We start from the raw sequence: 25,692 nt of genomic DNA on the forward strand, positions 1-25,692 counted from the left end.
TTAAGTTCAAAACTGATTTTACTTACTTAGGTATTTGTTATTTTTTAACATTTGCATACATTATTATTGTATTATAATAACTATTAATTAAGCCCGGAGCGGAGCTGCAGCAAATATTTTAGTTCCCGGAGCGGAGCAAGTCAAAAATTGTCCCCTCCAACCCTCTCGTAATTTGTAACATACTCTTGTACTGACTATTTACTGCTGCAATAAAAGCTCGCTTCTCCATCCGAGCAACCACCAAATATCGAATTCTCAACTTTCTTCCTGACGACTCTCCATCTCTCTTCCTGGACATCCTACACAGCGGACTCGTCCATTTACAATGTGACCGCCAAAAGCGTATATTTAAAAAAAAACCATTATATTCAGAATTTAGTAATGGCAGCATTCGACCATTGATTTACCGTATAGGATAGACCTTTAGCTAAATGCACACAGATTTGATGTATACACATTTTCTGATTGATAGTTCGTAACACATTCGTAGCCATCCATTAGTCGGCTTATTGGTATTAAATGGTATGCAGCAATAATGAACTACGAGTGATTAGTATCGAGTGGTTTTCAGCTAATGAGATTTTATATCGGGCTTACCCAAACCGATGGTATGCAATGTACGATTATCATTTTGCAATCGACATTTTTATTTTTCAAATACAAATTAATTATTGGTATTAACTTCAGTTTTTTTTATATAGTATTATATTATTAAATTAAAATAAAACGCTCATTTTTGCCAATCGAATATGTAAATCTTAAGTAAAATATAATATATATTATTATTATATATAATATGTATATATTATATAATTTTTTTGGTGAGTTTTTGAAAATTACTAGGTCATTCGATATTATGTAATATTCATATTTTAGATGAACGTAATTTTGTTAGATTTTAATCATATTATGGCGTGGTTGTATCGATAGTTTAAAATCGGTGCTTCAAATATTAGCGAGCAAAGGACACACCGGAAGCGATGCGAAATTGCATAACGAAACAAATACCGAAGCGCATCCGGCAACCACGGTTCTTTGAAATGAAAATCCAGACAAACGACTGTAATATCCATCTTCTAGAGCTGTCGGCCACTTATTTGTCTGATCACTGATAATATTAGTTTAGGAACAATGCGCACTCTCTACAATGTGTTACCGAAACAATATTGTACTCGAAAGTGTCTGACTACAGATATCACTGGCGAAGGGTGGAGGTAGGCTGTTAAGATCTGACTTAAAAAGCGTACTTTTAAAGTTAACTTTGTTAGTCATATGTATTTGTTTTCATTGAACTAATATTATAATGTGCAGATAGTATTAAATAGTTAGTTTAAAAAAAATTAAACCCTGCGTTACCAAACCATAATGATTTATAATAGTCAAAAATAGTAGTCTATCTATAAAAAATCAAAAATTATGCCATTAAATCATACATAGTTTTAGATACTTTATAGACAAAAGGGCATTTTTTATTTGTTGTGGTTTGGTTTAGGCAGGGCATATTGAATTTACAAAAAAAAACTAACCCACACTAACGGTAACATGTATTCTTAATTCAACGAAAACAAATGAGTATTACTGAAAAAGTGAGCACTATTTTTGTTGGATCGCTCATAGCATACCTAAACTATTATGGTTTGCCTTAGGCAAGGTTTAATTGATTTTTAAAAACTAACCAATACCATGTGCACATTGAAGTCTTAGTTCAATGACAACAAATATTATGAATAGCTGGGAGCCTAACGCCACCCTTCGCCACTGAAAATATAATATGAAACGAAAAATGAATTCACAAAAAAATATCAGAAAAATTTTGGTATTATACCAAGAGTAGTTGTAGATAAGTACAATGTTATAATAACATTGTACTTATCTACTTGGGTATAAATAATGTAAAATATCGTCTACTGTGTCCACTTTACTATGTTCTTCATTAAAGACATTAAAACCTTTCTAGATTTTATAGTGGTTTTTTTACATTTAAAAAGGTATAGCGTAGATGTGCCAATCGGGTAGTTAGATTCTCGAAATTTACATTCAAATAAGGTTTTATTTGGTAGATGTTTATCAGACGCTTTGCATCGGCGTCGAATGTCGGCCGCCGGGGCCGAAGCGCCCCTGCCGCAAACCGACCAAACTTTTACAATAACGTGTTGAGAGTTTTGCGGCAAGAAAGAGACAGGGCAATGGAATTTATTCTCCCTACTTTTCGGACTCTTGGCAGTTTGTTGTTATCGCTGCAACGAATGCAACACACATTGGACCAGTGCAAAATATTATTCAATTTATGATGTGAAGATTTTATTAAAACTTTAAAATACATTTTTTTTTACTTTTTGATTATATTAGAGTCGTATGTAGGGAATCTAATCTTGGGATCCTGGACAGTTTTCAATACCTATAAATGTTGGAATTAGTAAACATAATCCCGAAACCTTCGGGATTGATTTTTATATCGATCACAATCAATTGGTACCTATATGTGTACAAAATTATGATAGTGAAGGGTATATACCTGCACATGTCACAGGGGGAATCGCCGAATGCTCACGGATAATAAATAACATTTTTTTTTGTCATTCAGAAAAATAATAAATTCGTTCATCCAGCTAGACGCCACTGACGTTCTGGTACGCGAACGGCGTCTAACCGCCAGTGCTACGGACGTGCAGGCAGGCTCCTGTTTCTACGCCGAATTTTATGAATGTTATATTTTCTTAAATAAACAAAAAAAAAGTTTCACTTTCACATTATTTTCCATATTACAATATTATTTACTCCATTGAACCCATGTATTTCCAAGATTGAACGTACACAATATTAACAGTCATTAAATGTCTTAAATAGTATAAATTATACTCGACATTTTTCATCGATTTTATCAATGCCATTTGTTTAAAAAAAATATTTAGTATCTAAAATTATCGAAAAATAAAATTTTATTCCCGAAATCCTAGGATCAAAATTTTGGCTTGGGATTGGATTCCCTAGTCGTATGTAATCATATAGAATTAAGGTAAAAATTACATTTGCCACACCCACAGAACAGATTAATAAATAGAATTATGATGGGCTATCCCCAATACACTACATTTTGACGCAGTGTTTTGAATGTGTGATTGTTCTAAAAAAATAACCACATATTATAGACGTGCAATAATGTATGTTGCAATCTTCAAATACACTAATATTGAATGAGCGTCATTGCATATATAAAAAGCTGTTGTCAGAACGAAGAATAAGCGTATTCTTGACACGTGTTTAAGTTTATCCCATATTCTTCCACACCCTCAGATCAATAATATAATTTTATTCGTAAATTATGTAAAAAATAATCACCATTATTAACATTAATGTGTAGATGTTCAATTTAGAGTACATGGATTTTTATTTCCAACCGATGTTATTTGTAACTATTTATCACTCAAAATCTTCTTGTATCTATATCTACCATCGATATTTATATTTTATTAAACTTTCTAGACAACTAGACATATGTGTATTTTTTAAAAAGGTACTTTAAACGTTATAATTATTTGTTAAATTATAATTTATCGTGAATTATTATTTTTCTTTTGACCATATCCGATACTTATATATATAATCATATGGGCCTCCCCACAGAATGTAAATTTTTATCAACAGATTTTTGTTTTTTTACCATAAATAAATGCTAGGCAGTTGCTGAATCTATTGTCTCCACACTCTGACTCCAAACTCAATAATTGAAAAACAATATGTGTATTTGCCAGAACCAGGAATCGAATCTAGGACCCTTGACATTATAAGCCGACACTTAAGCCGCTCGGCCATCGCAGCCATTGTGTATTTTATATCAAAGTTAATGTCCCTATTATTCAATAAGATCATTTCCATATAACCTACACATTTTAGTTAAATTTGTATTCATTGTGTTCAATAATAATATTAAAAAATATATGACAATATACAATTTTGATATTTTTTATAAAAATGATTATTATATTTAATTATTATAATAAAACGATTTATCATTAACTGTAAATATATTGAGGTTAAAGCTAGCAATTATTAATCATAAAATTTAACACAAATTTAATATCTGTCTATCTGTCTGTTTGTTTGGTTATAACTTAAAAACTCAACAAAAAATACATTAATAACATTGAAAATTATACAAAAAAACTGAAAATCAATCAAATAAAACGATAACTGTGTTAAAATTAATAATTTCGCCGCCATATCATTAAAATTGAGTTTTTTAATCTGCGTAGTATGTCTATGCACATTTCAAGCTTGAATTTTTAGATAATACACCTACAATTATTTATTATATTGGTATAATATTATGTTGTTGTAATTCTAAGTGCCTTAGTTACTATTCTTTATGTTATTGATAATCAAAGATCTTTCATAGAAGAACATATTGTGTGAATTAATAGCAATAAAATATTTTAACGTGAAAACAAACTATTATTGCATCAATAAAAAGACGGAAATGCTATATTTTCTATCGAGTAACAGTTTTGGCAAGCCGACGTCTTTATCATTTCTTTTTATTGCAATGTTTGCTACAGTTATTGTAATAAATTCATATAAACAGTCTTTTCGGCCAGTCACTCAACTTTAATTGCTAATAAATGTAGAACTTATTTTCATTTACACACCTATGATGTTTTCTAAAACGTATTACTCTATTTACATTTTTGAAGGCACTAGTTTCACTGTTAAATAATGTCCCCATATTATTCCAAACGATTGTAATTTACTGAAATTAAATAATTGTTTTATAATATATTTCATGAATATTACGAGGTTCTACTAAATAATAATGTTGTGTGTTTTATGATAAATGAAGATTTAATTTACCACATAAAAATATTAATAAGCCACAATATTATGTAACATTACAATAATTATTATTGACCATACACTAAATCAAATTTCATTTGATAAATGTTGCTGATATTGTAAATAACTTTTAATTTACGCAAATTTTGGTAGTGTAAGAATATAAATGAGATTATTTGTATACGTCTCGTATATAATCAAAAGCAAAACAATCAATAACTTAATATTTGGATTGAATTCTGAAATAAAACCTCGATATTTTTAGTAATTCGTTATTTTTACAATATGCATACTAAAATATACATGTGAGGTCTGAGTAGAGGTTAATCTGTTTTTTTAAATAATAATATATCGAAACAATAGCAAATTAATTACATCTAAGATACACATGATTTTATAAGTACCTATACATATAATTAAATTATGAATATAACGCATAAACGTTTGATTCTATGCGATATGCATAATATGGTAAACACCTAAAAAATCTTTAAAACGTGGAGGTTGTCATGTTATTTACATGACCACACTTTTTTATGATGGCAACACGACGCAAAAAGACTATCTCAGGACGCATGCGCGCGTCGAATAGTTTGAACAAAGTTCGGTTGAACTATTTCCGGCGCCAAGCGGGCACAGCTTTTTAACTTGAGACAGAAGCAAGAATCAGTCTCTCAGTTTCTGGCGTCCGTACGAAGAACATCGCTCTCAGTTTCTGGAGTCCGTACGAATAACATCGCTCATAGTTCCTGGCCACCGGCCGAAGCACATCGCTCTCAGTTTCTGACGTCCAAACGATCAACAACTCCTCGTTTCTCCGGCTCTCGAACAATTATCATGGCTCTCGGTTTCTGGCCGCCAGCCGAAGGACGTCCCTCTCAGGCTATAGAAACCGACGGAAGCCCATGGCCCTGAAACCCTTGACGACACACAATGCAGGGTCACCCTTCGATTCCGCCTTGGAAGGAATCGAGGACGAAAGGATCTGAGGTCATTTTTAACGTGGTATTTATTTTTATCCATTACGTTACGGTCCACCGAACTTAGCATATTTTATCTGTGATATAAATTAACTAAATTATTTTATGGTAGGCGCTTGTTAACGATTAATTAATTATACGCTTTTATATTTACACACTCGCCTGCTAGTTATATTTATACATCAATTATACCTCTGTTAAAATTTAATACCCGCGTTTTATTTAATTACCTTTATTATTGTCTATGCAATTCGTAGAGTGGCGCTCAAACCGATCTATTCATCCTTGCATTTCAATTATATTTTATATTACAGCAGTAACCGAATGGGTAACGCATACCGACAGGTAACTGAGGTTTTGGAGGTAATGTCAAGAATCTCACGGCTCTATCCCGCGTCTCATTGCTCTGCCGCACTCCTGTCCCATCCCATCCTCTATCACAAATTCACGCTCCTCATACCCAGGCGCACTTACCTTTCCCTCATAATTCCCATCCAAATCCCATTCTTTCATACAATCCTACCCACATCTCCAACCTCTCATTTTCCTACGTTACAAGGTAATTGACTGTTCAGTACGTATTCTTATTTTTAAGACTAGGTACCAATATTTTTTCAAATCACTTTAGGTAAATGATACAACTTTAAAGCTTTTTTGTAATACACTTTTTAACATATTTTTTCCAAGTGTTCCTGATATAAATTTATTATACAGTTTTCTTTTAAAATAGTCATCTTATTTATACATTGTCCTAAGGAAAAAAAATACCTATTGTCATCATTTAATACAAATGGGTTTAGTTTTGGTATATCTTAGGTGGGTATTGTCAGTTTTTTGATTAAATATAATCTAGTACCTACCTAAATAGAAAATATCTTAATTAACTATACATTATGTATACATATTTCCGAAACCGTAGGCCGTGGGATGTAGATCTATGAATGTTAAAAGATATCAAAAAATACTAAATGTTTTTTTATGAATGTTTATTAAAATATTTTCTTTATTCACTATATACCAATTTTTCGAAATAACACTACGTTATTTTACGAAAAGATGATTTTTTCTACAACTAATCAATAATCTAAGAAAATTCCCGGATTCCAACCCGACTATGGATGCATAATATTTCAAATTAAATATTTGTTCAGTACTTACATTTCCAGGGGCAACCAATCACCTCAACCCGCAAGCAGATTATTCTATCGTAGACACAGTATGGATAGATTCGTATCATTTGAGCCAGGATAAAGGGGTCGAATTTGTTTTCTATGATCCCAAATGTGTCGTTATTACCAGGAATCAACTGTTGGAAAAAAATATAAAATCAGCAAAACATTTATTTAAATATTACAAATTCTATACATAAAATAATTAAATAATATGTGAGTTGTATAAAATCTAAAATTGAACTATCCGAAATTCAATTATTTATTTTTAAGTTATGACAACGCATTATAATATGACGCATATATACGCATTATATTATAACGCAATATAATAAACATATTATGTTTTATTAATTTAATATTTCAACAATAAATTTTGAAGACTCAGTAAGGATCAATAGTTAATTTGCCTACTCAAAATATATACATAGTGTTGTTAAACAACCGCTCCTCGGGTTTAATTATGGATAGATCTACTTTTGATCATATTATAAAACTTTATGATTTTACATAGGTATTTACGCTTCGGGAAAGCAACGAAAACGCAAAGAAAACTAATAATTGCATACATGCGGTGCCAACATTTTTATTTGATTCTTTGTCATGGATGTATGAGCTGTAACAATATCATTATTTTTATAGTTACTAATTTCAATTATTAAATCATGTAAGTAATGACATTTTCAGCACTTTTATCAGTAGGCAATATTCTGCATTACTATGACAGTGGTAAAACAATAATTCAACTGTAAAGTGTATATTTCAGATCCCACGTATGACAATCTCACACACGTAGTATTTTGTTCAATATGTAGATATTTATGAGTAAAAACATAATGTATTGTTTAAGGAATTATATTTCTTATGTAAAACTTCCACTGATACAACAATGATAAATTACTTAAAATTTGTATTATTATGTTTGAGTATGATGTTAATATAAATCATATAATAGAGTCCATAAAATCAGGAACATAAATATAACTTACGTTGATGACAGTTAAAATATGTAGATGTTTTTTTAAATTAAACGTTACAGTACACTGACCTCTTGTCCAGTCCTATTCTTCCACATCACCCATTTGTTGATCTCTGGTCTCCAATATTCCACCCAATACTCTGGTACAAACTCTACGCCGGATCCTCCACCAAACCTTCCCTGGGTTTGCATTGCTGTGATTGAGTGAAGTACGTGCAGGTTTATCTCCAGATATTCTTTATTCCCTTTAGATACCATGCTCCGCGGACACCATGCACCACCGGATTTTTCATAACGTAACCTGTGGAGGAGAAATACCAATTAATTAATAGTTTTATTAGCATTGTTTGTACAGTGTTCGATCCTTGAATCATAATATGGGCCTCCACACAGTGGGAATTGTATTACATTATATTTGTTTTTACGAGACATTAATGTTAGTCACCCTCTCCATCATGAATCAGTAGGTTAGTATTATTATTATATTAGCCACTATCTGATAAAGTGTACATACGCTAGATGTAAAATAACATCCATATGGTATATAATAATAATATGACAAAACTACTGGATTCCGGCATGATCTGGGAATATTCAAGAAGGCTAATGAGAGACATGGATTCTTGGAGGCACCGTGTGGTGTCTATATTATGTTCCAACTATGGAGCGATCATGGGCTAGGTAATATTTCCGAAAACTTTATATATTATCAAAATTACGTAGGTGGTGTAGATGGGCATTTTCGCCAAAGTTTGTACATTGCGTTTTTGGCATGTCCCATGACTTTGATTGATTTTTTCATAGTTATTATATTATAAAATGTTGGAAAGTTATGTACTTTTAACATGCAAATTTATTAATTTACTCTATTCAATCAGTTAAATACAACTATCTGACCTGTATATATTTTTAATTGATTATTTAGATCGAAAGGTAGTGCGTTTTTACCATGTCCCACCCATAAATTCAAATAAACAAAGTCTGATTTCGTCATTAATTTTGAGTGTGTAAAATTAAATTCGTAGTGTTTTCAACAGCTTACATTATATATTTTTGGAAAATATATAGTTTTTTCGTAAATTTGTACCAATATTGAAAAAAAATCACGTTTAAAGTGTGTCCCAGGATATTTGAAAAAGTGGAACTCCACATTCCGTTACCACGATTTTAGCATGAAGGCGAAAAATTTTCACTATAAATATGTTTTTTTTTAATGTAGCAACATTTTTGTATAACACTGATCGCCATGTACACTTTAAATTGTTGGTGTGTGTCGGTATCGCTATCGGAACAGGTTGCTTTCTGGGTTGGTCATTTAAGAAGTTCCACTACTGTTACCACGATTTATAAGGTAAGAAAACACATATTTCTATTTCACATACTACACATATGGAGCTTATCTTTCATACTACAGATATAATAAAACATATCGCAGGTTTAACAATAAAACTAAGCTAAATTTTGGCTTCAAACACTTCTGAAACAGAATCCGTTACTTCCACTCCGAAACTATATTGGTGGTAACGTATATGTGGAATGTAAAAGTAACGAAATGGCATGCATAAAGTTGGGTTTACAGTGTGTGTTTAGTTCTTCATAGATTATAAAAAAAATCATTTTGTCTGTTCGTATGAAAAACAAAAATATTTTCATTAAAAAATATAAAAAATAACCTGACTATAATATAATAATATAATAAAGATTAAAAAAGTATGTGATATGTCTGAATACGCAAAAATAGCGCACATAAAAGTATGGAGATAAAAAAAAACAACAGAAGGAAAAGAAAAAACACCAGACTGAAATAATTGCGAGACAGGCACTGGCTCTGTCATACTCTTTCTGTTATACGCCACCAAAATTTTAAAACTTCTCCATACATTTTAGGCATAGAAATTTATAAAAATGTATGAAAAAGTATTTTTTTGTCACGTTTAACAGAAATGTGTACTCGATTAGATTTAATACCTAGAACTGTAGGTATTCACGAAATGTCAGAAAAGTACGTCTTGATTACAATCAACCTGTATAGCTACATTTTATGTTGATGAATACAATTAAATTTCAAGACAACATAAAGTCGAACTTGGTTATTACGAGGAAGATGGGACCGACTGAATTTGCTTGTTATAAGCGTTACTCGTTATATCAGAGAATAGGTATTTTTAAATGAGCATGTCACATTACACAAAAAGCCGAAAATAAAAAATTTGGAAACCATCGTAAAAATCCCCGAAACGAGCATGGCATTCATAAACTACAAAAGAAGTTGTTTATTGTAATTAACGCTGGTAGGTACCTACGGACTTCACAAACCTTGGATTTTTCAACCATATGCGTGGATACTTTTTTATTATTGTCGGTGAAACACCAATAAGGTAGGTACTTAGACACTTTACTAGTGTCATAAACGTAATCCGACCCCGGCGGCATCCTGTCCAATCGGATTTTATTGCTTAGGGTCGAAATGTTTTAAAACGGTCGACACATTAACAGTATTTTAGCTCGGTATATCCGATAAGTTGCTCGTTATAACAGTGAAAGAATTAAATGTATGGCGAAAATCATAAACCAATTGTCAACAAATGTTTCGTTATTACATCCGAGATCTCGCTATGTCAGAGATCGTAATAACCGAGTTTGACTATAATTATTTTCGTAAAAGTTATATACTCCGTGCCGCGCTAGGAACTCGCGTCTGAATCCCTTGCTGATTTTTTTTTTCATATATTGTTAATTTGCTTAAAAATATTTTTTATCTGAGTTACAAATAATATAAATGCCAAATAAAGTTATGGTAATGTATAGTGTGTCAAAATTATTACCTACCTTATTTTACAAGTATTGTGAAATTTATTATAAAATATGTCTATTTTAGTGATTAAGTTTGATTTGTTTTGTTATTTTGACGCACGTTGAATATTTATCTGTCTATCAAAAAATTCAAATAAATTTCATAAAACAAAAATTTGTTTTTATGGTAACATGTAACTTAAGCTTTACAAATTACACTCCGTTACCATTTCGTTCCATTCCGAAAATGTCCCCAAAAAAGTTGAACGTTAACTATTTTTCATTTGATTATTAAATAACGAAACTTATTTATTTTTCCAATAAAATTTAGTAAAAGTGATTATTGTCTTTAAAAAAATAGCAGAACGAACATTGATTGGTTTTTTCAAATACTAAAGGAAAAATGCTCTGCCATTATAGACATAGGGTAACGGAGGGGAACGAAATGTGCCCAAGAATTAAAATTCAATAATATTTTTTGACTATTTGTAGTTTTATTTTGAAGTGTATGGTTTTTTTAATCTAATAGAGCTCTTTTAAGTGATAAAAAGTGTTTCATTCATGTTTTAAAAGCTAAGTTTCGTAGTCACGGAACGGAAACTTATTATGCCCAATTTCATAATAAAAATGATATAAATATTGTATTAATCAATATTTTGCTGAAAAATTGCTATCACCAATTCAGCAATAGAACAAGGAATCTGCTAGCTATATAAAAATGGTTAATTTGAGTGAAAAAATAATATTACCCAAATTTCAAACATGTACAAACTTTGGCGAAAATGCCCAGATACCAACATAGTATACTAGATAATAATATGTTATTTCACACAATATAGCAATTACTAGGTACATTACTTGTCTTGTTCTTGGTCGTCATAAAAGTACAGTAATATTAATGTAATAAATTTGTAGTTATAGAAAAATTCTTATCATATGTATTTAGCACCATTGAATTATTGTTTCTAAATAAAAAAAAATGGCGGAATATTTTGAGGTTTTACTTTGGTTGATTACTTATCTGCTTTATTATTGTGATTGATTATTTAATTTTTTTAAATAATGATGGGCCAGTATAACCCTACTAAGTAAATATTGGGGAAAAAACTGTGAACTTTCCTACAAATTAATTGATAAAGTAGTGATTTTAATAACAGATTTTCTAATTATTGACCATCAAATTTGTTCACTGTCATTATTTTAAATTTACGATATATCAATCGAATAATAAGGTTTCCTTCAACATCGGGACATAAAAAAGTACTTTTTATATTATAATGATGTAAGTTAAGAATTATTCAGCTGCTTTAAATACGTAGTCGATATTTATACGAGAATATAATTTAATAAACCTACATACTGTAATTAAATTAAAACTCATATAATATATCAAATATTCGGTTTAATAGTATTAACTAACCATCGATTATTAAATTTATAGTTTCATCCATCGAGTGGTAAATAATTATCCGCTTAGTAAGTCGAGAGTCTCGGATTCAAATCACGGGGCTGGGCTCACTTATTGTTTTTCAATATGTGTTTGAATCCAGAGCATGGACCTAATACGTTGAACAAGACGTAACTATTATCCATTTATCCTAAAAAAATGTTACACTACTTCTTCAGGAGATAGCCAAGATCGAATGGATCGAGATGGAAATCGAGAATAGATGTAGAGAAAATAAAAAAAATCTACCTGTATATTATGTACTTATTTTTTATTGTTAGTCAATTACCACTTGCACTGCTAAGCGTTATACAAGTTTTAATAATATTTTTTCAAGAGTTACAGTTGTCCTCTATTCGTTTGACACATATTGCAAGAAAAACATGGACCCCAGGCCAGAATCTTCGGCGCCCCCATCCCCAACCTATCGCTAAGGTTTAAAACAGTGTGATACTTTAAAATAACATTTTTGAAATGGTGTTAGAGGTAAAATAAATAATGGTAGGGATTCATTGTATGTTAACCGTTTTTTTTTGTATTTATTAATACATCCACTTGAATTATGGTTAGTTATCGGGTAAAAAATAATTATTTGTCGAGTATTGACACAATAATAATAAATTGTATCCCGCAATCGTATGTTTTAAAATACTATTGTCAGGGAAGTGAAACAGCGCCGCAGGCAACTTTTTTTGCTATTAGAGCAAATTTTTAATTTGTGTTTATCTCACTTATCTACTTGACCTGCCACGCTGCCCCTAATTGTGGGGGACATGCACCAAAATTATATTACATACTTATGTTTTTTATTTGATAAATAATTAAATATACATCACACACGACGAAGAACCTAATGTACATATTCCCATGTATTTGTATTATCAATAAAATAACTAATTAATGTGATACCTGAGATTCTTGCGATGAACGTAAAAGTTTAATATATTTTGACTTGATGTTTGAAAGAGCAACCCGAAGTTCTTGATCAAGAAAACCCTTCAAGCAAGACTGTTTATTATTTTTAATTATCACTTAAGTTGCAAAACTTTGCTCACCTAGATATGTCGTATAAAATGGGAGCTGAACTGCGATACTGCCTTGTCAAAAATACGAGGATTTTTTTATTAAACGAAATCCAGAAAAAAAACAATGAAACAACGGCGAAGTTCAGTTTTAGCGTTCCGTTGGGAGATCAAGACAAAAGCATATATCCATGCTAAGTAGTAATGCAAGAAAATTCAAATAATGTAAGTCGCTTAAGTGTACTGACTGTACTTAGCCTTATAATAACAGATTAATAAGATAGAAATACAAAGACCAAGATTTTGAAAAATATGATTTTGTCTATGAATTTCATAAAATATTATCAATATTGAACGAGTATTTCATTTATGCATATTATTTAATGGAAGTATACAGTTTTAAGTTTATCATACCATATTTATACACAATAAATAAGTATTCCTTCTTACTACCACACCCATAATGGAACGCATTTTCATATTTGTTTTCAATGTACTTTTTTTTGGATACCCCAGTCTACATCCATTCAATAGCCACTGTTCGCCGTCGCTATTAACTTATATCAATAATATACTAATTATTATTAAATAAATTTAAAGTATCATTTGATTTGTCAACAATAGTCAAAATTAATATGAATAGTAAAGGTGATTTTCATACTAATGTTAAGCAAACTACATCAATGCAGTTAAGATCTTTTGCCTGCACAACTCCAACTACTATTTCCAAACTATTTTTAACGTAAACGTTATACGTGAAGGCAGAAATACAAAGAAATAACGCGGGATTTATTTGCCAAATCACTCTACCTTATTGCTGCTCAGAATGGCGAAAAGAGAACGGGGACGTGAGAAAAAAAATGAAATAAATGATGCACAGTAGGCCCTTTTATTACCGAATCGGAGCTCCAACAATACTGTAAACAAACGAAATTAAGTAATGTATTATTTTCAACTTGTAGTCCAATCTCCCTTCAAAAAAAACGAGAATATACTAGGTATATGTAACGGAGTGTTTCTGTTGGCGTTTTTAAAACTACCAAGTGATGTGCTTGGGATTAAACAAATATAAGTACTGAAAACACTCATGACAAAATATAGCCAATAGAAAAAATCTTTTTTTGAAAAAAGTAAGAAACCCGGGAGGAATCGAACCTGCGTCTCTTTGGTATTGCGCCCTGTGCATTACCACTATGCTACGACTGCCATGCTTAATTGCGACAAATTTTAACTATTGGCCTTTTTAATAGGTACCTGCTCATAAGCGCTCTCCAAATTGAGTTACGGTAGGCGGAGTGATATGTGAAGACGGTTAGTAATTAAAGTAATAAATAATTCAATTTCAAATAAAAAAACCGATCGTCTGTAACTATTATACATTAAATAATATGATAGTTATACTTATTTAATAATCAGCATCACAATTAATTATCTTCTCACTGTATTGGCAACATTCACTGTTATATGAATGCCTCCCTTAGCTTTGTCATAATCCTAATAGATACGTATTTTTTTACATACGTAGACAAAACCGTTTATTCAGCAACTTTTTGAACGGCCTGTCGGCTATTTAGTGCTTCTAGTAATCATTGTTCAACGATTATCCATTTGTGAAGCATTTTGGGGACATTTTTCACATCAAGTATATTTTTTTAGTATCTTACCCATATCATAATGGATCCCCATTAATCAGAAGAGGATTAATAAATCACAGTTTTTTTTATGATGTTTGGTTTCAGCCGTTTTATAAACCGATAAGTATTCAGAGGAAAATATAAAGCCTAGTACAGACCTATATCTGTAAATAAAAAAAATAAACAAATATAATATATTAATATAAACATTTTGAATGTAACAAGGAAGTGTACATGCTTACGGGAAAATTCTTATTTTCTTAATGAACTCAATGTGTGGTCTCGTGGACCGTAATTGTCTTGATTACACCTCGCATTTTATGATCATTTGAATCAAACTTTGGTATTAGAGGCATGGCCCCCACAAGGGGGAGGGGGGGCTGACAGGCCTCTAGCCTAGGGGCTCGGGCTCAGGGGTAGGGGGGCCCGGCGTGACGGGTCGACTAGATAAATGAGATAAACACACATCTTAAATATGCTCCAATAGTTAAAAAAGTCTATTTTACTTCGGAGTTATTACCATTTTAAAAAATATAGTTGTTGTGATGTGTTGAGTGATACTTGACAACTCCATAATTCAACGTGTTAAAAAATCGCTAAAATACACTGAATTTTATTTGACCTCGAACACCATTTGAAAAACAACACTGTAGAGCATCAGGCTGCCTTCAACCATAGCGATAGGTAGGGGGGGGCAAGATCCTGGCCTGGAGGCCCGCTTCAAGATGTGAGGGCCATGATTAGAGAAATTTTAAAAAAATTTAAGAATGTAACATTATTTTTATTGAAAAAATTTAATAAACATAATTTTGAAAAAAAATCTTAGAAAATATATACGACACCCAACAGGAATCGAACCTGCGTTAGCGTCTCTCGAGATTTGCGCCCACGAACATCGACCACAATGCTATAGGCATCTTATCTAATTCTATATAAATTCGATTATTTGGGCGCCTGAATAGTATTCTTAATGTGTCTAAACCGTATTTTTTTTTAAATCACTGCTAACGTATATAAAATATCGACTTTTAATATACCTACCTGAAATTCAAAAACTGCAAGAAGCGCAGTGTGACATTGAAAGGTGTATGTATAACGAGGAAAAACCACAAAATAAACCAATGGGTGAGGAAGTAAGTGAAAGTATTCTGTGTGATAAAAGTAGCTAATCCGATGAAATGGCAATGTGCCAGCTTGTCGCTTAACCAGTGGGAATTTTATAGTGATATAAGACATCTCAAATCAAATCTTAAAATGGTACCCTCTTTCGTTTACTGCTTAACTTTCAGTGGCGAAGACTCGCTTCGTTAACGATTATTTAGCAATTGTTTTTAAAATAATTGTCGTAAAGACTTCATAGTAAAAGGTTATATTATATTTAGCGGTTACCTTAACTTGTAAATAAATATATGAATTACAAATGAATCTCAATTTTATATTAGAACCATATAAGTATTATGGTTAAAAAATATATCAGCCTATGTACCTATATAACATACATAATCTACCAACTGTGGTTTTGTTTTTGTGCTATAAGTCTTTAATTTAAAATCACAGAAGAGATTAATTAATAAAATTCCGATAGGCTATAGTGTTTTGAATCTGAGTGTTCTACGAAAATGAACTACACATTATAGACGTGCAATAGTGTGTGTTGAAACCAATATTGAATGAGCATCAGTGCATAAATCGAGAGTAGTTGTCCGGACGAAGCACATGTTTAGAATGACGTATTCTTGACACATGTTTAAGTTTATCTCATATTCTTCCACACTCGAGATCAGTTGTCAGTTACTCGATACCCGTTAAGTATTTCAGTTCCCATTAATTCTGAGATCCCTGTTTAAAATTTAGCTATAATTATTTCGAATAAATAATAAAATTATCCACTGGTAAATTTATTACGTAATTATATTTACTGCAATTTTATTATATGATTAGTAAATTATATTAAATATAATGAAATGTTCACATGATAAAAAGTTTACTTACACACTTAATTTTTCAGTAAAATATTGAAGATTAAACAAAACTTAACTGGAAGTCTCGTAGTTAGTATTATTAACTGTATTTTTGTTGGTATGGTAAACGTTTATATACATTCAAAGTCTAGAGTCTTCGATCACTCGTCAGTTGCAAAAATTACATATTAATAATTATTCAATGTATATTATTAATTAACTATTTTTTTTATTCAACGAATAATTCAGAAAATTTAAGAATTTAACATTCTAATTATTGAAAATATATCAATTTGAAAACACTCAATTAACTCGTAATTATGTTTGACTCCTTTAGCGTTATGGTCAATGTGCGTGGGCGAAATACCCGAGTTATGCAGGTGCGATTCCTGCATAACTCGGGAAAAAGATTTTTTCTATTGGTTATAATATATTTTCTCAGAAGTGTTTTCAAAATTATGTAAGTATATTAATGTTGTTCATTTGATTTTATTTACAACGAAAATTTTGCAATTGTACATCTCATTAAAGTATATTACACCAACAGCAGTATAATTTGACGGAGAGGTCTCTACAACGAGATGTAGAAGAATAGCATTTCCTGCTGGTAATTTACAAAAAAACGGGGAGTGAACCAAAGAAAGCGAGACATCTAATATTAACGAAAAATGGTGTTATGCAACGCTCCTCAACTACGCGAAAGACACTAATTATTTATCAATATTCAACACCAGTTGTTTTCAAACTGAAATATAAACAAATTAACGTACCTACATCTTATGTCATTTTAATTTTTCTTCCTTCACGTGTCACTTTGTTAAAGGTTGACGAAAGCTTGCCTGAAGCAAACTAGTTACCTTCTCGTCTTTTTATTGAACTACCTTTTTAAAAATTTTAACTGTGACATTTCTTTACTTCCACATTTTTATAACGGTGTCCAAAGTATGTGTAAAAAGTTAAAAATATGTGTATAAATCAATATTTTTTAATTTAATATTTTTTATTCAATACAAGAATTAGATTTTTTATTCTTCCTCTTCTTTGACCATGTCCTATCTAAAAAGATGGGCCTCCACAAAGTTGTGGTTTGTATTAATACATTTAGTTTTTACGAGAAATGGATGTCAGCCACTTGCTCAACTTATTATGTCCATTCTCTGACTCATACACAAATTAAAAAACAATACGTGAACTTGCCAGACCCAGTATTCAATCCTAGGACCTACGACTATATAGGCTAACGCTTAAGCCTCGCGGCCATCGCGGGTGTCTTTATCACTTATAGAAAAAAACACAACTTTAAAAAACTTCAGAAACATACTAAAACAAAAAGCTAGGCCGAGTAGGACTCAAACTCACGTCTTTCACTTTCCGCGTGAGAGCTTTTGCATCTAAGCTATTGATCCGTCTTTGATCCATGATAATTATATACCAAAATACCCGAATAACCGCTGCAAATAAATTTTACTTCTCATTTCTGCCCATATTCAAATCCAGAAATGTCCATAGAAAAACTGAAACCTGGCTCTATAAAACCGTCATACACACAGTCGTTGCATAGCTACGGGTTCGAGTCATGAACCCTAAATATGAAAGCAGCTTAAATGGTGGACTGCTTTGAGAGAAGGATTCTGAGGCGGATATACGGACCCATGAATGAATTAGGTACAACACGGAACTATACCGCTTATACCAAGATTCAAAACTCTCCACCTTCATAAAACTACAGAGGCTAAGCTGGGCAGGCCATGTCCAGCGCATGCCTGAGTCACAGATGCTGAAGAAGATCCTCGAAGGAAACCCAGGGGGGAAAAGGCCAGTGGGAAAGCCACGCACACGATGGGAAGATTCCAACCAGCTGCTAAAAATCAGGAACTGAAAAAGACGTGCGGAGGACCGTTCCAGCTGGAAGACGGTGGTAGAGGAAGCCAGTGCTCGACTTGAGCTATAGCGCCATCGAAGAAGAAGAATATACCAAAATACTACTATGACGTAAAGTGAACTAATGAAGACGAGATTTCTTAATAGAATATTTTTGAAAAATAATTACTAAGTTATCAGTAGTGGATTTCGAACTTATTACCTCTAGATTCGGGAATGGATAATTTTGCATTCATTCGTTTCGTTTAAGGCCTAAAATATACATACCTACCTATTTGTATTTTTACTAGAAAGTTTTACGCTAAAATAACTATTCTGAATAGAAAAAATCAAGAGATACGATGAAAACGTACCCGGTATTTGTTGAACCCTCATACATTGAATAGATAAACAAATATCGCTCGTTCGGAGTAAAAGATTGAATATGACTGATGCAAAATATCCGAACCCTCGCGTTCGAAATTCGAATGTTCGGTAACAGAATTTCAAGACGCGCGGCAAATAAATTCGGCGCCATTTCGGCATTGCGTGCTCGTCATAAATATTGAATGTAGGCAGGCAGTAGACGCTGTTGATATCAACGAATAAAAAATGAATAAACATCAACGGTCGGCGTATTTACTTGCCCTGCCTTGTTGCACGCGGAGTGGTAATTTTGCCGTAAAAAATAATTTGTTTGAGGTAGACGATACCTGCACGTAACGACTATAATAGTATGCAATTCAAATTCTCTAAGTCAAAGAGGCGAGGCAAACGTGAGAATTATCAACGTTACTGGACAGCAAATTTTAATTAGAATTTAATTGATATTACTAGATATTTTTCAGTCACTATCCTACTTAATTTTCGTCTTAGAATAACTATTGATGATGCACTTTTAAGATGCTGATGAGTAAGGATGATACATATAAGTTGATCTATGTACTATACCGGCCCCGAAGTATTTCTAATTTCATCGGAAACTTCTTTATCCGACACTTAATTTAATACATTTATCCGCGTTCTTCTACGTACAATTACCAAACCTTTGCATAGTTAGTTACCTGTTTCCTAATATAATTTAATAAAGAGTTCATTTTTTTTTATATTGGGAGGCTTCCTGACAATAAATACCTAGGCGTTACAGTTTGTATAGAATGATATATGAAATTTCAATTATTTTCTATAGCATGAATGGAGGCTTTTACTGAACTATTAAAAATACAAAAAAATATTACGGATTATTAAGTTTTTCAAGTTGCCGTAAAATCTAAACTGGAACAACATGAAATTTAAAAACAAAGAAATATTTTTAAAACAGTAGACAAAAAAAATTAAATATATTGGTATTAGTGTTATTAAACAGTAGAAATTGTAATGGCTGAGAAATTGGATAACATCCATTTCTCATAAAAACTAAAATCTGTTGATACAAACGTCCAATCTGCTGAGGCCACAGAACATATAATAAATAAAATTCCGATAGGCTACATTCAATGCGCTACATTTTGATGCATGGTTTTTAATGTGTGTGTGTGTCATACAAAAATGAAACACACAATATGCACGTGCAATAGTGTGTGTAATACACCAATATTAAATGAGAATCAAAGCATAAACCAAGAGCAGCTATTAGTATTCCACGTATGACGTATTCTTGATACATGCTTAAGTTTATCCCGATTATTCCTTACTCGAGAACGGTTACCTGCTTCTCCTTACTCATTAGGTATTTTTTTAGTTCCTTGGTTGAGGCCCATATGATCAAATTATTAGAACCGGATATGGTCAAAAGAGGAAGAAAAAGAAAATGATATTTTAATTAATAATGTAATTATTAAGTGTTCAACCAGTGTGTGCTTCCCGTGATCACATATGCGTGTGAAACATGAAGCCTAAGTAAAAGAGAGATCCAGAAACTTAGAGTAACACAACGTGGTATGGAGAGATGCATGCTGGGCATAACACGAAAGGATAAAAAGAGAAATGAGTTGATAAGGAATCACATAAGGGTCTGCGATGTAAAAGAGTATATTAAAAGCCTTAAATGGAGATGGGCTGGACACATAGCTCGAAGAAGAGACAATTGTTGGACAAATCTAGTCACCCAGTGGTATCCAAGAAGTACAAAATGTCCGCAAGGTAGACCTAGAGGCCGCTGGATCTATGAAATGATAAAGTTCTGTGGATGTACGTGGCAATGCAATGCACAGACCGAGAGAAGTAGAAGTAGCTAGAAAAGGCCTTCATCCAGCAGTGGATAGATTCAGGCTGATAATGATGGTGATGAGGTACCTACACATTGATGATAAAAAAATATGTTGAATTATCGCTCAGCATAAGTCAACTTATCTAAGTTTTCATGTACCAAGTTACGAAAAGTAAAAATATGGCGCACGCTAAGAGGGCGATCCGAAAATTTCACCTGTGAAAACGCGCGGGAAAATTTATTTACGACTTGGCAACGCATTGCCGCTGGCTAGGCCGAGCCATTACAATACATTCACCTCGCGGCTGCTGCATTATGAGCGACCTCCTTCAACTTTCATCACGAGAGCTACAATAGTGCCAAATCTACGACGGGGTATAAAAACACGGAAATAGAAACGTACATGTTACGTTATCAATTATTTCACACACACGCACGCATTATGTACAATAAAATTGTAAGCATATAATGTTGTACATACGATAGAACATTAATGAATTTTTTCTAGATTATTTATTAACTTATTCCTGTGATCGCAATAATATGCAGCCAATTTATTATAATATGTATTTAGTATTAAAATCAGAGCGTTGAAGCGGACCGTGAGTTGCTCCGCTCCGGGACCTACTACTTGCTCCGGCTCCGCTCCGGGATCTACTCCTCTCCGGGTAAAAAGATTTAATAAGTATTATATGTATAAAAATGTTGAAAAAATAAAAAAATTTAGTAGTTTTTAAATAATCGTCACTTTCATTATTAAGTAATTCTATTAAACAAAATTTACGCCAGCAAATCGACTCTCATTATCTGCCTCTTCTGTAAAAAAATGAGGTTATTATTTTATCACTCGGTAGTGTTGCCATATTTAAAATAATCCCAGTGTTGCAGAGTGCCAAAATATACTATTTTCATTGGATGAAAGGAAATTGGGACGAAAATTTAATAATAATAAAACAAGCAGTAGAGCACCACAAATTTTCGATGCTCCGGGTAAAATCTCATGCTCCAGTGCTCCGTGCTCCTGCTCCGAGCTCTGCTCTAACGCTCTGATTAAAATAGTACATAATAAAATTTTATGTTCTTCATGTTGAGAAAAATACACGAAACAGTAAATCCTAGAAGTTCTTTAGCTCTTAGCATAAAAAATCATAATATTGTACGTATATTCACTACTACGAATCGCTTCACGGATTATCAATATCAATAATTTAGCAATAATTATTATATACATAATACATTTTCTGTAATTTCACGCAATATGTACCTAATTATATCGTATTCGCAACTACGACAAAAAATATGTAAATAAATGATTTATAGAAAGAGATTAAAATTATAGATAATAATTACAAGATAAAAAGAACTTTTTATATACCACGTTTTTTAATTTTCTGTTGAATCATATAAACCTGACAATTCTATGTATCAATAAGTACTTTTTTGTACTTGATAGAAATACTGAATAAATATAGAATACAGTAATGTCATTTTGACATTTCATATTGATTTCCATAATAACGCACGTATGTATTAATAATTTAGTTGCTAGGACCCCCTTAGCAACCAATAAAAGTGTTTTACTTTTTACATTTTTTTTTCCGAAATAACTTTCCATGCAAAAAAGAATTAACTGAAAATGAATTCAATTCTGCTTAAAGATGGCTAAAAGTATTAAAATAATGCATTGTAATCGTGTTTTGATATATATTCTAAAGGTTTCAAATATCTAGCTAGTCGGGAAGTTAGTTAAAAATCTTCAATCGTCCAATACAAAACTTGGACAAACAAGAATACGACCCAATAAAAACGTGGTCAAATTAATAACATCGCATATTATGTATGTATGTCTAATTTTATTTTACTAATATGTATTGCTTCCCAACCGGAGTTACATGGAATTCTTGGGCTCCACAAGATGTCTTAGGAGCTCCGCGAAAACTTGAAAAAAATATTGTTCACTGCTCACTGTGAGATTAAAATACTTAAAAAGTACTAAGCGATACTTTGTCTCAGTATATCACTACCGACTTCTATATATGTATAATATTTAATATTTTCCTTTCTGGATCTTAATATTTGTTGGTTAGTTAAGGGTTCCTCGAGACGATACTGCTATCCTCTACGTTTCTTTGCATTTTGAGTAGGGGTACATAATTATACTTTTAATTGCGGAAAAATATTGTAGAATTATGCAAGCTTTCTGAGTTTCATAGTTGGTAGCTAGAAGCTCTCGTATCTTATCGATTGTATTAAAACTGCCTAATTGGTAATGTGATCAGCCTGGTATATTTTAATTAATACAATGTAATATTATCAAATAATGATTAAATATATGCTTTGAATTGGCTTTGTAGAATTGTTTTATATATTGTGGAATAAAATACGAAAATAAACGCCGACAATAATTATATACGAAGAAAACTTTTTTCTATACATATGGAGCCTAACCGTTTTAAAGTTATGGCAAAAAAACCTACTAATTTCCATGCAAACCATCGGGATTACCTTACTTGAGGCTTTTTCCTTTCATACACAAATGACACTTTTTCTCAAACTGAAATTACTTTCCGCGATTTATACTTATAGATAAAACACAGAATACTCCATTTAGAAGATTAACAACCTTTGGTATATATATCGACTACCAAGGTAGTAAAAACGTATTTAAAATATATTAATAAAGATTCTGGTGTCTTAGCATTGGTTTAAACTTCTGTGGTATCTCTTTCTTTAATAGAGATTCATATTTTAGGCCAGTATTTGATTAACTTTGTAGAGTTCAAAAGTTGAACATTATGATTTAGGTAGAATATAAGCTCACTTTTAAAAACATGTTTCAAAAGTGACCGATTTGTTTTGCAAATAATTTAATAAATATATTACTACCCATTTAAAATATACGTTTTGTAGTCTGTCTTGAGTATCTTGTAATAAAAACTATGAAATATATAATAATAAAACATAGAACTAGTAATTTGAAGTGTTCTCTAACTATAATAATATCAAAATGTATTGTACTAATAACTTAATAGATAATATAGCGCTTTGCCTGTTACAGCCAAGTACCACTGATGAGGATCTATTGTATATCAGTAAAAGAGTTAATATGTTTTTAAGCTTATTTTCTACTAGACGAATTATGTGATATTAATTAAAAATATATATTTCTTAAATATTTAAACATAAGTACATTTTTTTATTATAGAACGGTGTATATACAGTAATTGCAATCAATTATTTAACCTTGAAGCCGATTTCCTCAACTTGGTCACTAGATGTTCATCTAATTCCAGCACCTTATTTACCGATAGCTATAGATAAATCTTCCAAAAAATATTTTCATAGATGTTTAAATAATCCTCACCACCCCAGGTAGGTATATAAGAAAATATTTGTTCCTTTGAAAATTAATTTTGTTAGTGACATTAAAATGTATGCATTGCCCTTAAATTAAAATGCTCGTTTTCGAGGAAAGAAAAAATAAACATTTAAACAATATTTGTTCGCAAGCCGGAGCTTAAAAAACAGCTTAAAGTCTCCAGATAATTAACTGAAAGCTCGAAGGAAAACAATGAGAAAATATAGTGGAGTGAGTAGCGGCTTTACTTTCCGACTCTTCGACGAGCTCGGGCGGACCAAAGCATTTTGTTGCCAAGTCATGACACTTAAAATCGATACCAACCAACCAACATTGGCTGAAAAAGCTCTTGTGGCCAGGGACTCTCTTTTACTGTGGCCATAATGTGATTTGTGATGTTAGAAAAGGTTAATAAATCACTATTTCCGCTCGAGATAGGTTCATTTTATGAACTGATATAGCATAAAGACCCACAGAAAGATATATAGTGTGAAACATGCTTGTAATAATATATACCTATAATTAAATAATATATATATATAAATAAAACTATTACACATTCATGCATAATAACTATTGTTCTTACTAAATACTTGACAATTTATTATTTATTATTGATGCTCATCGCTGACAATAACCTATTTACAATGAATTCACAATTGTTTTACATTTTTGTATTTACACAAGTATTTTAATCCTGATTTAACCATACCAGGTTATATCAATACAATAAGCAAAGATTTTTCTTATACTTACTAAGATATTAAATAAGTTTGTTGAAAGCTTATTTTAATTTATTAAGTAAATGAATTATTATCGTTTTTAGTAAGCAACCAAGAGTTTGTGTCGTAAGGTGCAAAACTAACCTGAAAAAATGGCTAACCATAATTAATGAGGATTACTCACGTGAGTGTGATAAGGTGAAATATGCTAGTGACATGCTGGTTTGCTCCTATTGAAGACGACTGACAAAAAGTTATCCATTGAAATATGTTAACGATATTTGACATAATACTGGATAAACTAAGTGAATTAAGCACACAATATTGACTAACCGGTTTGATCGTATCAGATCCGATCAATGGAAACTATCCGTGCCTTTATTAATTAATTAATTATAATAATATTATGTATTGGATATAATTAGCATATTATAATTGAAAATTTAAAGGAGTTACTAGAATGCATTTTTTTCTGACCAAAAATACGGTGTATTTATTACTCCTACTGAGGTCATGGTATCAATCACAAGTCTGTGACAATCAACGTTCACTCTATTTTTTCTATTGTGTGTGCGGATCGTCAACGTATCTCAGCAGTGGCATAACTAGGGTTGGTGTCACCCGGGGCGATAAATTTACACCCCCCCCCCACAAACACACACATACAATTTTTCATTTTTAACCTTCCGCCTTTTGAGAAAGGAGTCGAAGAATTGTGCATGTGATGG

The 25,692-nt window shown here is 31.7% G+C and overlaps 1 protein-coding gene across 1 annotated transcript in view; it reads right to left on the minus strand.

The window, feature by feature from the left end:
* Positions 1–8,412, minus strand: part of LOC147080008 (discoidin domain-containing receptor 2-like) — a 180,338-nt gene extending 171,926 nt beyond the window's left edge. The window contains exons 1-3 of the mRNA XM_085946206.1: positions 8,384–8,412; positions 8,028–8,259; positions 6,969–7,116 (exon numbers count right to left, since the gene is read on the minus strand). Of these exons, the coding sequence (XP_085802332.1) occupies positions 6,969–7,116; positions 8,028–8,259; positions 8,384–8,412 (409 nt within the window). The remainder of the gene's footprint in view (positions 1–6,968; positions 7,117–8,027; positions 8,260–8,383) is intronic.
* Between the last annotated feature and the right edge of the window lie 17,280 nt (positions 8,413–25,692).

This window comes from Rhyacophila brunnea, unplaced genomic scaffold (assembly GCF_057557595.1).
Source record: "Rhyacophila brunnea isolate RB1 unplaced genomic scaffold, BYU_Rbru_1.0 scaffold_1, whole genome shotgun sequence".
Taxonomy (NCBI): domain Eukaryota; kingdom Metazoa; phylum Arthropoda; class Insecta; order Trichoptera; family Rhyacophilidae; genus Rhyacophila; species Rhyacophila brunnea.